We start from the raw sequence: 15,328 nt of genomic DNA on the forward strand, positions 1-15,328 counted from the left end.
AAGATAACCCAAGTTAGGCAGATGGGACACAGAGGCATGTTCTCTGCCTCATAACATGCCATCTCGGAGGTAGACACAGGGAAAGAGATTCCCTGTTCAAAACGCCCGCCATGGGTGTTCCTACAGGGTTTCCAGAGCTGTCATTGGGCAGCTCTCTCTCCCTGACTGTGCCCCCTGCTGCTCCCGTGCTTGCTGGATGAGAGAATTAATCTCTCATTTCAGCGTCATGACCTATAGGTCACGAAAGTGAAAGTGGGCCAGTGCGGCCCACAGGAGCGGTGGGGAGCAGCGGTTTTTGCGGGTACCTGATCACCCGGATCATGTAGCCTCCTTTTTTTTTTTAATCCATCTCGGGCTCTCTTCAAATGGGCAGTTTTAAGTTAGCACCCCGAGTTTGTTTTTCACTTTTAATGCATCCCAAAAAGTTATTTGCTTTAGCTGCAGCAGCTTGGCATTGAATATGATTATTTAACTTGTTGTCGATGAGTACTCCTAAGTCCTTCTCCAAGTTTAATGCCCCCATCTGTATCCCGTTTATTTTGTACGGTGCTAGACCATTGGTACGACCGAAATGCATGACTTTACATTTTTCAACATTGAATTTCATCTGACATGTATGTGCCCATATAGCCATCCTATCCAGATCCTGTTGCAATATGTCCCTATCTTTCTGAGAGCTGATTATTTTGTATCATCTGCACAATTTTGTATTATCTGCAAAAATAGCAGCATAGCTTTCCACGTCATCTACTAGGTCAATAAATTGAAGAGCACTGGACCCAGTACTCATGGGCGTTTCTTGGGCAGTGCGGGCACGGCGACCACCCTGGGCGCAGACTGGCAAGTAGAAGAAGGGGGGTGCAGGCAGAAGGACATAACCAATAGGGAGCTGGAGACACGCGGAGTAAACAAATGGAAGAAGAAAGATTACTAGCATGATCACCTTCCTTGATTCCTCCTGGGCTGCCTGCGTCCGACGTCAAGTCATCATCACATCACTACCATGTGATGACCCCTGATGTCCTGTTGCCGTACTGCAGGCTGTCAGTGCCACAGTGCCCATGGAGGAGTCGGCTTTCCGGGCTCTCTTCGCCTGTGTCTTTTCCTGGTCCCTGCTTCCTCCTGGATGAGCGGCTGGTCACTAGTAAGTACTAAACATAAAAGGATTGCTCACTCCCAGACAGCACTCTGCCACTTATATATAATCCGCAGACTGCCAGTGCTGGTTTGTGGGTCCCGAGCAGTGGCAGTGCTCGGGGACCCCGCCTGTCATGTGCACTAGTGTTTTCACTAGTAAGTAGGCAGATCTACTTGTGACCTGTGGCTGTGTGACTGTCTCTAAAGATTAAGGGTTTGCGAGTCCACGTGGGTGGGGGAAGGGGGCACCATTTTTACAACCTTGACCTGGGTGCAATTTAGCCTAGAAACTGCCCTGCCAGTACTGACCCCTGTGGGACCCCACTGCTAACAGTCACCTATTCTGAATACAATCTATTGACCACAACTCTTTGTTTTCTGTCCATTAGCCAGTTTCCTATCCATGCACACAGACTCTTCCCCAGTCCTTGCATCCTCAACGTTTGCACCAGACTGTTGGGAGGAACAGTGTTGAAGGCATTTGCAAAGTCCAAGTATATCGCATCTTCAGAATTCCCAATATCCACACTAGTGTTCACCACTTCCAGGCTGGCTTTAGGGGCACGCGTGTACCAAAGAGTGTCACTGCTGTAATGGTTTTGAATTTATCTGTAGAAAACATTAGCTGCCTTCAAATTGCATGCTAATAAAATACAGTATGTGCTCAGCGATGTCAAACGTAACACCCTATTGTGTCAGAAGGTGACACTCCTAGAATGTCAGGTGTCGCTATATAATAATGTGAGAGATAGCCATCACATCTTTTGTTGTACACACCCAGCCTCCTGCGTGATCTCCAGTCTTTATGCAGTGATGAGTAATCTAAATACTAGTGTTATTTACTTCAGGACATCTGAAGTGAGAGGGATCTGGAAGCTGCCATATACAATACCAATTTCCTGGCTATCCTGCTAACCCTCTGCCTCTAATACTCTTAGCCACAGACCCTGAACAAGCATGCAGCAGGTCAGGTGTTTCAGACATTAAAGGGAACTTAAAATCTAGTTAAAACAACAACAAAAAGGGCCAGTTTTACTTACTTGGGGCTTCTACCACCCCCCACTGCAGTCGCCCTGTGGCCACACCGGTACTCAACGATCCTCCGCTCCCCCGCGCGGCTCAGTTTCGCTTCTGTACACTGAGCCTGTCGCTGGCCACTGCGCCTGCGTGGACCTGGCCATGCACGTTCTCTTTATCACTCCTGCCACCGGGAGCGTCCTGCGCAGGCGCAGAAGAGACTTTCTACTGGCCCGTCTCTTCCTCAAGTCAGCGTGGGCACGAGCCTCAAAAGCGATTTTGCAGCACTTGTATATTGTACATTGGAGTGCAAACGTATGTCCTGTGATTAACCCCAACGCAATTGATCTAGTGGGTTCCCTGCCGTGTGTTTTTTTGGAATCGCTTGTGATTGTCGGTGATTCAATAACGTGGCCAAAAGCAATCTAGTGGGTCCCAGTCCCGAGCTGTAAATTGTGATTTTTATTATTATTTTTTTTAATAATAAATAGTAAACTGCACAGACAATCCTACAGCACTAAACTATAGCTCCCAACTGTCCCTCTTTTGGAGCCCTGTCCCTCTTTACTCCTCATTTGTTCCTCTTTCTATGTAAATATATGTATTTCTCTACAAAAAAATGTGTTTGATTGACTCTAAACTGTATTCCAGTTCTTTAAATTGATCTATTACTAATTTTAAAATGTTAAAATTAACCAGAATAGAAAGGATCAGTGTGGTCTGAATTATAAAACAATATATTTTTCTTATGAAATCTTTATGGTGTGCATGATTAGGGGTGTGACGGGGTGTGATTAGGGGTGTGGCAGGGGCGTGGCTTACGTATCCCTCTTTCTCATCTCAAAAAGTTGGGAGGCATGACTAAACTATGCTAATGACAATTTTATATTAAATAAAAATAAAAGCGTGGTCCCCCTTTAAATGACCCCACAGCAAACAGTCACACTATTTCCAGTTCCCCTGTCATCAGCAGTGTCATGTGCTGGATTGTTTGCTGTGGGGAGATGTGAAGTTCCAGGACTCTCCTGCATAATGGACTGTCACTGTCACCTTCTGCCCACACAGCACTATACAGCTCCCCAGTAAACACGGAAGGGAAATCCCGCGCTCTGATTGGCTGCCTGTCATCTCTGCTGCGCGCTCATTGGGTACGGCGCATTCGAAAAGTGACGTCAGAGCCCCGCTGTCCAGCCGATGCTTGTGTGCAGCTCCGGGGGTGCTGATGGAGGTCCGCTTCTCTGAGGATCGATTCCAGGAGGCCTGGCAGGAGCTGGACGGGCCGGAGCTGTCCGGAGGATGGCAGCTCTTCACCGAGACCATGGGCATCCAGATCTACCGGCTGTATGACGAGGTAACGTCCACAGTCCATTATATTCTGCCTCATTGTGGAGGACAGAACATTCCATGACAAGTGTCATCCTGTATAGTGTATAGCTCAAGTTATCTTGTTTTCTGGTTTGGATATATATATATATATATATATATATATATATATATATATATATATATATATATATATATATATATACATATATATATATCACCTTAGACTACCATTTATTTATTTTTTAAGCTACACACCTGCTGTGTTTAAAGTTTGTTTAAAGGACATCATAAAGGACATAAAGTTTGTGTAAAGGTGAAAACTGATGAGAAAAACAATTGTATCTATCTTACTTCTAAAAATGAAATTTTTTTTAGTTATCCCACAGTTTTTTTTATATTTAAATGTAGTTTTTAAATGTTTACTGTTTCATTGTCTCTGCTCAATAACCCCTTCATTGAAATGTGCCAGAGCTCAAATCTATGAATGACTGACCCTTTTTTTTATCTCTTTCCTATTCTCATAAGCCATTTACTGCCAGGAAAGTGTTTTATGTCTGTAATTATCAGTGAGGGTTATGCTATAGTCCGACCCGATCCTGACCCAGACAGAAACTGTCACTTGCATACCTGACGTTTAACTCGTTCAGGCATAGAAATAAAAAATGGAATACAGCCTAGTTGTTTGTGTGCTTGGCACTGTACATACACATGTCTATCTCATCATGTCACATTGGTTGTCCTGAAGGAAACCTTAACTGAGTCGGAAGAAAATAAAAAGTTACACTTACCTGGGGCTTCCACCTGCCCCCTGCAGACGTCCTGTGCCGGTACTCACTGATCATCCGGTCCCCAGCCGTGGTTCAGTTTTGTTTTCAGTGCGCCTGCGCACTGAAAACTAAACTGGCCGCGTGTGTCCTCGAACGGCCAGTCACCAAAATGAAACTGAGCCATGGCGAAGGACCATATGATTGGTGAGTGACGACGCGGGCACAGGGCGGGTGTAGGGGCAGGTGGAAGCACCAGGTAATTGAAACTTTTTTGTTTTAAGGTAAATCTGAAGTGAAAAAAAGAAAGTAAAGTTAGATACTTACCTAAGAAAAGGGAAAGCTCTGCATACTACTGAGCCTTCCTGCTCTTCTCTCCGTCTCCTTGTTCCAGCGCTGTCACCCCTGTTGGAGTTAGTCGACCTGTAGGTTGAATACGTCTTTGGGTCTTCTCGGAAAGTTTCAGAAGTATTCGAGTACCCAAATACTTCCAAAGAGGAAGGGCTCCTGACTGTGCGGTCTCGTGTGTGTGCAGTATGTAGCCCCTGGTCTTTGGAAGTACTCTGGGATGTGAGTACATCGGAAGCCTGCAAGGAGAGGATTTTGAACGGGGGCCCGGCTGTGGAACTAGGGGATGAACAGAGCGGACCGGGAAGGCTCTATTGAATCCAGAGCCTTCCCTCTCCTTGGGTAAGTATCTAGCCTGAAGCTAGTTACCTCACTACAGATTGTTAAATGTGTTGCCTAAATTGACATGCACCAAAGTCCACATCGGCCCGTAGGGTTAATTTGAGAAGATTGAGAATTTCTACAGGTGGATCCTGGGTGACTTGGGCAGGATGTTAAAATCAGGGGGGAGGGCGCTAAACCTGCTCCCATTGTCCTGAAGGGCCATATACTTCAGCAGAATTATTTTTGAATTACAGAACACCTGCGAGTTTACCATATTTTCTGCCGTGTAAGATGCACTTTTTCTCCCCACAAAATGGGGACATCACTAGGAAAAAAAAAAAACTGGCACTTACCTGGAGCTTCTATCTGCCCCCTGCAGTTGTCATGTCCCACACCATCCTCCTACGATCATCCGTTTCCCGCCGCCGGCACAGATCTAATTATTCATCTAACTAGACTAATAGACCTGCGGGCCGCGCGCATGCTCGCTCCCGCGCATTTCATCGGGCACTTACTGCGCAGTCGCAGTTGGAAGGTTTTTTTTTGTACTGCGCCTGCACAGTAAGCACCATGGCCGGGCAGCCACACTTCTATTCATCTACTTAATCAAATAATTAGACCAGTGCCGGCGGCGGGGAATGGAGGATCGTAGGAGGATGGCGCAGGACATGACCGCTGCAGGGGGCTGATGGAAGCCCCAGGTAAGTGTCAGTTTTTGTTTTTTTATACATGCCAGAGAACCCCTTTAATCTGAATGTAGGGACTGTGCAAAGTCACATTTCCATGAAATCCTCAATAGTAGGCAAAGGCAACAGTCCTTGGATAACTTCCTTGTTGAAGCCACACAAAAAAGAAAAGGGTTGGGATGAGCAACAAGATAGCAATGATTCTGTTTCCATTTTTACTTTAGACAGTTCAGCACTTTGTATTAAATATTTTCTCTATAACTGTTTTTTGGATTGTGGAACGAATCATCATCGTTTTCATGAATCCTTATGGGGAAATCGCTTTGGTATAAGAGTGCTTTGGAATACAAGCATGCTTCTGGAATGAATTACGCTCGCAAACCAAGATTGCACTGTAAATGGGAATAGGCACCAAAAATATATATAAAAGTTAGATACTCAAACAGGGCTCTGGACTCAGGCTTTGCTCACATCTAAAATCGCAATCGCTGAGGCCAGCGTTTTGCGATTTTGTGAGTGATTTTTTTTCCCCTCCCGGCGCTCACCTTTGCAGTACGATTTTTTGTAAATCGCTTTTCAAAGCGCTTTTGCAGAGCAATTTGTTTTTTCACTTCCTGACGCAAGTTAGGAAGTGAACTCTTTGACCTGGAAAATAATAAATACAATGTATTTATACTTAAAAGCACGAACGCAATCGCCGCATAAAGCGATTTTGTAAGCATTTTGCGTTTTTCCTATACCTTCCATTGTAGCAAAACCGTCCTAAAAATGGTACAGGCAGTGCTTTGCTGAGCACAAAAGCAGACAAAATGCACTGATATGAACTATCCCATAAGGATTCATTCATGCACAAGCAATTTTAGAGCATTTTTTAAAAACCGCAAAACGTGCTAGGATTCGAGCCCTTAGACTCGAGGAGTCGGAGCAATTTTTGGGCACCTGGAGTCGGAGTCAAGAAAAAAAGCTCAGATTTCGACTGTGATAAATTTAAACTGTAATTAAATGAGAAAATATAAAATATTCTATTTCTCAAACAAATGTCATCATAAATAACTTATATATACAGCAGTGATTAAGCCACGAAAATGAAATAAACCAATCAAAAAATAGTTACTTGTGCTGCTGAATTAAAGCAGTCACTGTATCTTTAAAGTCAGATATGCATATATAATTGTGACTGTATATCTGATGTGTACACAGGAATATTTTATATATAATAACATCTCTGCTGTAAGAGTAAAGCCTGATGTGTAGCTGAGTCACTAATAGGGATGGTCATTGGTGCAAATGTTGTATGCAAATGTATGCACTCCCTTTGCTCATGAAATAAATTAATTTCATATGTTGCTAAAATTGGGTTTGGTAACTACAAATTAAGTTACACAGCAGTACTATACTCTACATACGCACTCTCCACAGAGCTGTGGTGAATCCACGGAGAATGTTGTGCACGTTGATCGCCGAGGTGTCGCCCATCACCCGTAAACCTCATTCATATTGTGCAAGAAAACGTGTAAAGATGGCTACACACGACGCAATTAAAAGATCCAATTTTACACCAATTCGATAATTACGGTCGGTTGTCCCGAAATATCGAAAGCTTTTTGTTTCAGAAAGGTGGCCACACACCATACAGGTTTTTTGACTATCTTTTCAATTCAAGATTTGCAATCATTTTTTCTGGCTGATTGGTACAATGGTCAGATTTTGATATGTTACACACACCTATGTTAAATTTTTCCCAATTTATGAAAAAAATTATTGAAAACTCAGAAAAAATTTCTTGGGTCTGTACATCAAGAAATGGACAATCTACTAAACACACCATACTATTTTGATAAAAATTGATCAGGAAAATCCAAAAACTCCCAATCAAATATCAAATAAAAACAGGAAAATCGATCAGATTTCTCGAATGAATGAAAACAAAGCTTTCAAATTTTTTTGGACAACCGATCGGAATTATCAAATTGGTGTAAAATTGAATCTTTAACTACTTGAGTACCGCGGTGTTAAACCACCCTAGTGACTAGACCATTTTTTTTACTAAATAGGCCACTGCAACTTTAAGGGCTCACTGCAGGGCCGTACAACTCAGCACACAAGTGTTTCCCCCCCCCCTCCTTTTCTCCCCACCAACAGAGCTTTCTGTTGGTGGGGTCTGATCTCTGCTGTGTTGTTATATGTTTATATCTTATTCTTAATACATTTAGAATTTTTTTTAACCTTCCCTCCCAGTCAACTCATATCCCTTAGGCTGGTTTCACAGTAGGATGTTGCGTTTTAGGGGACGTTATGGTCGCATAACGTGCCCCTAACGCAACGCCTGGTGCTCTCTGATGTGGACGACAGAGCGAGCTGCATTGTGCAGCTCACTCTGGCGTCTGTGATGCGTACTCTTGGACGCATGCGGCATCACGTGGTCCCGCCCGGCCAATCGCCGCACAGAGCAGCCGCTCCAGGAAGTAAACACTACACGTCACTGAGTGCAGTGAATATTAATTAGCCATGTGCCTGGCCGCTCTTCGCTCCTCCCCAACATTACTGAGCATGTGCAAGCAGTCTAACGTGGCTCTGCCGCTTATAAAGTACTGCATGCAGTACGTTGTCTTATGGCGCAGCGTTACTAAGTAACGCAACGTGGGCACTGTGAACAGCCCATTGATTTTTCATTGATGTGCGGTGGGGTGCGTTACAGGCTGCTCTAACGTGCGCCTGTAACGTCCCACTGTGAAACCAGCCTTAGGGTAGGAGCAGGTGGCATTGCTCAACACTGCCGAGGTCTGATGGCCCCATCAATATTCTGCTGTGGGGGTCTATAATCTCTAGCTATGCCTCTGGGTACGATCAATGTTCTTTGTTCCTGTCTGTACCCTCTACAAGTATTCTTAATTAAGACTACTTTTGATTTCTATTTAACAGCTACTCTACAGTAATATCCTAAGTTTAGTTAAAATGCATCTCTGGCGTACATAAAAAACACAGAGGTACACTAATGCCTAAAAGTTAGAGTGTGCCAACAGATTGGCTCTATAATAATCACTGGAACCCTGTATCAGCTGGTTTCCGGTGCATAGATCTGCATTGCAGGAAGTGTCCCTGCCCTTTTCTCTATCAGATATAGATGACGCAGAGCCCTTTTTCTGCAAGGTGGCAGGGCTACACATTGGAACCTGGCTGATATGGGGCTTTAGTGAATCTTATGCAGACGACATGCTGGGGAATTGACGTTGGCAATGACAGGCTGAGATGGTCGACAGGGTAGAGTGTCAGCTTCCTGGCCAGGAGCTTTTGGTCCCCAAAAGTAGATGCCATCTTAATATAGCTTTAAAATCCCTAAGAATTGGTATCGATGAGATGACTTTTATGTTACATAGTTTAATTTACATATTACAGTCTTGTTGATTGAGAGGAGTCGGTGGCATAAACTGAAGAGTTGGATTTTTGGCATACCTATGAATATGCCGCCGGGAGATTTGAGCGCAGTATACAACCTATGTACGGCTTACCCTGCTCCTGCACAAGTCCTGGCGGCGTTAGTTACTATTCCCCCTCCAGGTCGCCATGGATAGTGGGGAATGATGTAATTTGGCTTCCAGCTTTTGCTGGCGGCCAAATTACTGTGTTTTGACAGCGACAAAATTACTCACTGCACTGTGCGCCGCTATAGCCTGAATTCCTATCACGGCGTATGGTGGCGCCGGCTGCACCCAGATCTCCTGCGCTGGTTTAACAGCGCTCAGGATTTAAATCTCCTGCGCTGGTTTAACAGCGCTCAGGATTTTTGTACCGACTCCACAGCCCTGGTGTGTGGGGCATTGGTCAGATTTTTAAAATGTTACAATCATAAAAATGTATTGTAATCCTTAATTTTAAAGGGAATTCTAAAAATTGTATGGTGTGTGGCCACCTTTAGCAAGAACCTGGGAGTTACAGAGAGGAATAGGAGGAGGGTTTTTTCTATTTATTTTACCAATCTTCAGTGTTTTGTTGTTGTGTTGTTTTGTTTTGTTTTACAAAATATATTTTAAAGAGAGTTCATATAAAGCAATGTTCTATCCAAACGTGTGGGTGGGATTGGGGCGGGGAAGAGGTGTCTGGGGTGGATGGGAGGAGGAGGTCAGTAGCAGGGTACTGGTTGTCTGTGAGATGGTATAGCTGGCCATACACGGGCCCGATTTCCCGCTGATCAACAGCAGATTTGATCACTGGGATCGAATCTGCTGTCAAATAGTTCATGCTAAACGCACCCGACCGATTGATTTCCTCCTGATATCAATCGGTCCGTCGATCGCGCCGTGCGGGAAATTACCGTCGATCGCCCGCGGGGTAGGGAGTGCGTCGCTTGCGACATACGATTCGGGCCTTTCGACGCAGGTATACATTACTTGAGGCTGGCTCCCGGGCATCCCGTCCGTCACTGCTCCTGTCATGGCACCTCCGGCATCCTCGTATAACTTCCGCTGTCACGCTAGTGACAGCGGAAGTACAAATAGAGGGCGCTCTATTTGAACTTCTGCTGTCACTGGTGTGATTGCGTAAGTTATATGCGGATGCTGGAGCCGGAGGTGCCACATGACAGGGACAGCACACCCGGGAGCCAGCCTCTGGTAATGTATGCCGGGGAGGGGGGGGGGGACAGGCGGCAGCTCAGCAGATGGTGAATCTGTTTCAGGCTGAAATCGATTCACAATCTGTTTGCAGTAAAGGCAGCCATACGATCCCTATCTGATCAGATTCGATCAAAGAGGGATATGTCTGTTGGTCGATTTGATGGCAAATCTACAAGTGTATGGCTACCTTATTGGTTTTATCTACACATCAACACACAAAAGTTAACCTCCCATAACCCACAGAAAAAAATAACTTAATAAACAAACAGCACTTAGATTTTACCATCACTTCCTGCTACAGTTTGACTTCCCCAATTATTTCAAGCGCATGGACAAATAATGATAATCTGTAAAGTTCCGAGCTGTCCATGGTTTTGAAATAATCTCCATACCAGATAATACCAGAGGGAAGGCAGACTAAATAATCCACTTATCTTCATTTAGCTAAGATGTGGACATGCATCACTGCAGGCATTTGCAGTTCAGATTTAAAAGGGAACCCAAGGTGAGAGACACATGGTGGCGGCCATATGGGTTTCCTTTTAAACAATGCACGTTGCCTGGCTGTCCTGCTGATCTTCTGTTTCTAATATACTAAACTATTATTAAATCCATTAGGGCGCCTCCTACACAGTTATTAGTATAGATGTTACGGCCAGAACCCGAAGTTTGGCCACTTCTAGTTCTGGCCGGCCACTTCGGGTTCTGGCCGGCCAATGTGCGAAGTGGCCGTTGCGCTGCGGCCAATGTGAGGAATGGAATGAATCATGTAACATTTATGTATCTTCTGACCGCAGCACAGCGGCCAAACGTCTCGCAACTTAGTTATTTTAATGAAATTAAGCCGGCTTTTTCTCTGCCTCTCTCTCTCCTCCCCCCGCCTCTCTCTCCTTCTCTTATTATGGGCAGCACTTGTGTCCCCCTCCAGAGTCGTTCGTCGCGCCAGGCAAAGCAGAGCGGGGAGGCTGCAAACATCGCTTCTGCCAGCACCCGCTCTGCAGCAACGGCAGGCTTCCCCTGGCGCGACGAACGACTCTGGAGGGGGACACGAGTGCTGCCCATAATAAGAGAAGGAGAGAGAGGCGGGGGGAGGAGAGAGAGAGAGGCAGAGAAAAAGCCGGCGGCTTCATCTGTTTCGTTGCCGCCGGCTTAATTTCATTAAAATAACTAAGTTGCGATACGTTTGGCCGCTGCGCTGGGGCCAGAATATACATGAATGTTACATGATTCATTCCATTCCTCACATTGGCCGCAACACAGCGGCCACTTCGCACATTGGCCGGCCAGAACCCGAAGTGGCTGGCCAGAACTAGAAGTGGCCAAACTTCGGGTTCTGGCCGTAACATATACGGCAATAGCAGTGCTTAGTCCACAAAAATGAAGTAAACCAATCAGAAAACAAGTTAATTTTGCTGCTGCAATATACTGTACATATCTTAGTGTGACTGTATATCTGTTGTGTACACAGGAATCTTTTATGCATAATAACATATCTGCTATAAGAATAAAGCCTGATGTGTAGCGGAGTCACTAATAAGGATGGTCATTGAGATGCAAATAATTCTGCATTAATACATTTTTTTATGCACATTTTGTATGCAAATGTATGCACTCCCTTTGCTCATGAAATCAATTAATTTGATATGCTGTTAAATTTGGAATTGGTGCCTACAAATTAAGTAGTACTATACAGTGGGATGTGAGATTTTGGGCAACCTTATTAATTGTCATCATTTTCCTGTATAAATCATTGGTTGTTACGATAAAAAATGTCAGCTAAATATATCATATAGGAGACAAACTGTGATATTTGAGAAGTGAAATTAGGTTTATTGGATTTACAGAGAGTGCAATAATTTTTTTAACAAAGTTATTCAGGTGCATAAATTTGAGTACCACAAAAAATAAATTAAATTAATATAGTAGTTCCTCCTTTTGCAGATATTACAGCCTCTAAACGCTTCCTGTAGGTTCCAATGAGGGTCTAGAAGATTCTGGTTGAAGGTATTCTGGACCATTCCTCTTTACAAAACATCTCCAGTTCATTCACGTTTGATGGCTTCCGAGCATGGATAGCTCTCTTTTAACTCACATCACAGATTTTCAATTATATTCAGGTCTGGGGACTAAGATGGCCGTTCCTCTGTACTTGTTCCTCTGCATGAATGCGTTAGTGGATTCTGAGCAGTGTTTAGGGCCGTTGTCTTGTTGAAAAATCCAGCCCCAGTGCAGCTGCAGCTTTGTCACTGATTCCTCGACATTGGTCTCGAGAATCTTGTGATACTGAGTGGAATTCCTGCATCCCTCAACTTTGACAAGATTCCCAGTCCCTGCACTGACCACAAAGCCCCACAGCATGGTGGAACCACCACCATATTTTATTGTAGGTAGCAGGTATTTTTCTTGGAATACTGTGTTGTTTTTCCTCCATGCATAACGCCCCTTGTTATGCCCAAATAACTCAATTTTAGTTTCATCAGTCCACACCACCTTATTCCAAAATGAAGCTGGCTTGTCCAAATGTGCTTTAGCATACCTCAAGCGGTTCTGTTTGTGCTGTGGGCGGAGAAAAGACTTCCTCTGCATACAGCATCTCCTTGTGTAAAGTGCGCCGAATGGTTGAACGATGCACAGTGACTCCATCTGCAGCAAGATGATGTTGTAGGTCTTTGCTGCTGGTCTGTGGTTTGACTCTGACTGTTCTCACCATGCATCACTTCTGTTTATCCGAGATTTTTCTTAATCTGCCACTTTGAGACTTAACTTGAAGTGAGCCTGTGGACTTCCATTTCCTCACTATGTTCCTAACTGTGGAAACAGACAGCTGAAATATCGGAGACAGCTTTCTGTATCCTTCCCCTAAACCATGATGGTGAACAATCTTTGTCTTCAGGTCATTTGAGAGTTGTTTTGAGACCCCCATGTTGCTACTCTTCAGCGAAAATTAAAAGAGGAACGAAACAATTGACCCCCTTTAAATACTCTTTCTTATAATTGGATTCACCTGTGTATGTAGGTCAGGGGTCACTGAGCTTACCAAGCTAATTTGAGTTCCAATAATTAGTTCTAAAGGTTTTGGAAGCAATAAAATGACAATCGTGCCTAAATTTATGCACCTGTCTAATTGTATTTAAACAATTATTGCACACTTTCTGTAAATCCAATAAACTTCATTTCATGTCTCATATATCACTGTGTGTGTCTCCTATATGATATATTTAACTGACATTTTTTATCATAACAACCAACGATTTATACAGGAAAATCATGACAATTAACAAGGTTGCCCAAACTTTTGCATCCCACTGTACATATGAAATCCACGCAGAGCTGTTGTGAATCCACTGAGAATGATGTGTACACTGATTACAGAGGTGTTGTCTGTCACCCGTAAACCTGGTTCAAATTGTACATGAAGAATGTGTAATAGAGGAAGAATCCCCTCATTTCCCTGCAGAGTACCTGCACATCACTCTTACATGTACCCACAGTCAGATTTTGCTAGGGCCCGATCATTGTTCTTTGTTCCTGTCTGTAGCCTCTACAAGTACTCTTACCAAGGACTAGTTCTGATTTCTATATAACATCTACACTACATCAATATCCTTAGTTTAGTAAAAATGCATCTCTGGTGTGCATAAAAAACTAACAAAAACAAAAGTTTGCTTTCTTAAAACAGAAAGAATTTGCGATAATTCAGGTTGGAGTGAGCTTAAGATGTCTCCCAGTGCATCACTGCTGAATATATGCAAATTAACCATTGTACCCTTAGCAGCTAAACACACCTCCAGAACCGCTGGAATGCAATGATGTGTCAGCTTGTTAATTTGTACAGAGCCATAATAATCCAACATGCATACAGACTGTTTCGGATTGTTTGATCCTCATCAGTGCATGGCATGGATTAATTTGGCTCTATGCAGTAACACTGAGAGGTACAGACTAACCAGCAAGCTCATGGTGACCCAGAACTCATTGGAGTGTGTAAGGGACTACAATGGTCCTAAAAGCCCCCTTACTAAGATGTTAAGAAAAACAAAAGTTTGCTTTCTTAAAGAGACACTGTAACATCAAAAAGATCCCCTGGGGGGTACTCACCTCGGGTGGGGGAAGCCTCGGGATCCTAATGAGGCTTCCCACGCCGTCCTCTGTCCCACGGGGGTCTCGCTGCAGCCCTCCAAACAGCCGGCGACAGACCCGACTGTCAATTCAATATTTACCTTTGCAGGCTCCAGCGGGGGCGCTGTGGCAGCTTTCGGCTCCGAACTACACGGAAATACCCTATCTCCGTCGGGTGCCGCTCTACTGCGCAGGCGCCGGAGACTTGCACCTGCGCAGTAGAGCAGACCCGACGGCAATCGGGTATTTCCGCCTACTTCAGAGCCGACAGCCACCAGAGGTAAATATTTACGTCGCTGCTGTACGGAGGGCTGGAGCGAGACCCCCGAGGGACGGAGGACGGCGTGGGAAGCCTCATTAGGATCCTGAGGCTTCCCCCACCCGAGGTGAGTACCCCCCAGGGGACATTTTGATGTTACAGATTATCTTTAAAACAGAAAGAATTGCGATAATTTAGGTTGGAGTGAGCATAAAAAACTAAGATTTACTCTGCTTACAAGTTAGAATGTCTCAAGACATTGTTTAATAAGATTCACTGGATCCCCGTATCAGCTGGTTTCCGGTGCATAGATCTGCCCCCTTACAGTACATCGCCATAGCCTTCTCTCTGTCTGATATAAAAAGGACAGAGGTCTTTTTCTGCAAGGTGGCAGGGCTACACGTTGGAACCCAGAAGATATGGGGCTCCGGTGAATCTTATTATATGGACGACATACTTGGGCATTCACGTTGGCAATAACAGGCTGGGATGGCAGGGTAGAGTGTCAGCTTCCTGGCCAGGAACTTTTTGTTCCCAAAAGCAGATGCCATCTTACTATAGCTTTAAAATGCCTACGCATTGGCAGTAATGCCTTTTATGTTACACTAAAACCTTAGGCTAATTACAATAACTGGTGCTAGGACTTGGCCGCTACGCCCCTCACGACCCCCTCCCCCCCCCCCCTCCCCGTTACCTCCGCCAATGCCACCACAATATTGCCCACACGGTCATCAT

At 44.5% G+C, this 15,328-nt stretch overlaps 1 protein-coding gene across 1 annotated transcript in view; it reads left to right on the forward strand.

Moving 5' to 3' along the window:
• Positions 1–1,968: 1,968 nt before the first annotated feature.
• PCTP (phosphatidylcholine transfer protein) overlaps positions 1,969–15,328 on the forward strand; it is a 72,940-nt gene continuing 59,580 nt past the window's right edge. Inside the window, exons 1-2 of the mRNA XM_068262238.1 lie at positions 1,969–2,103; positions 3,220–3,505. Of these exons, the coding sequence (XP_068118339.1) occupies positions 3,377–3,505 (129 nt within the window). The 5' untranslated portion in view covers positions 1,969–2,103; positions 3,220–3,376. The remainder of the gene's footprint in view (positions 2,104–3,219; positions 3,506–15,328) is intronic.

Source organism: Hyperolius riggenbachi, chromosome 12 (assembly GCF_040937935.1).
Source record: "Hyperolius riggenbachi isolate aHypRig1 chromosome 12, aHypRig1.pri, whole genome shotgun sequence".
NCBI lineage: Eukaryota > Metazoa > Chordata > Amphibia > Anura > Hyperoliidae > Hyperolius > Hyperolius riggenbachi.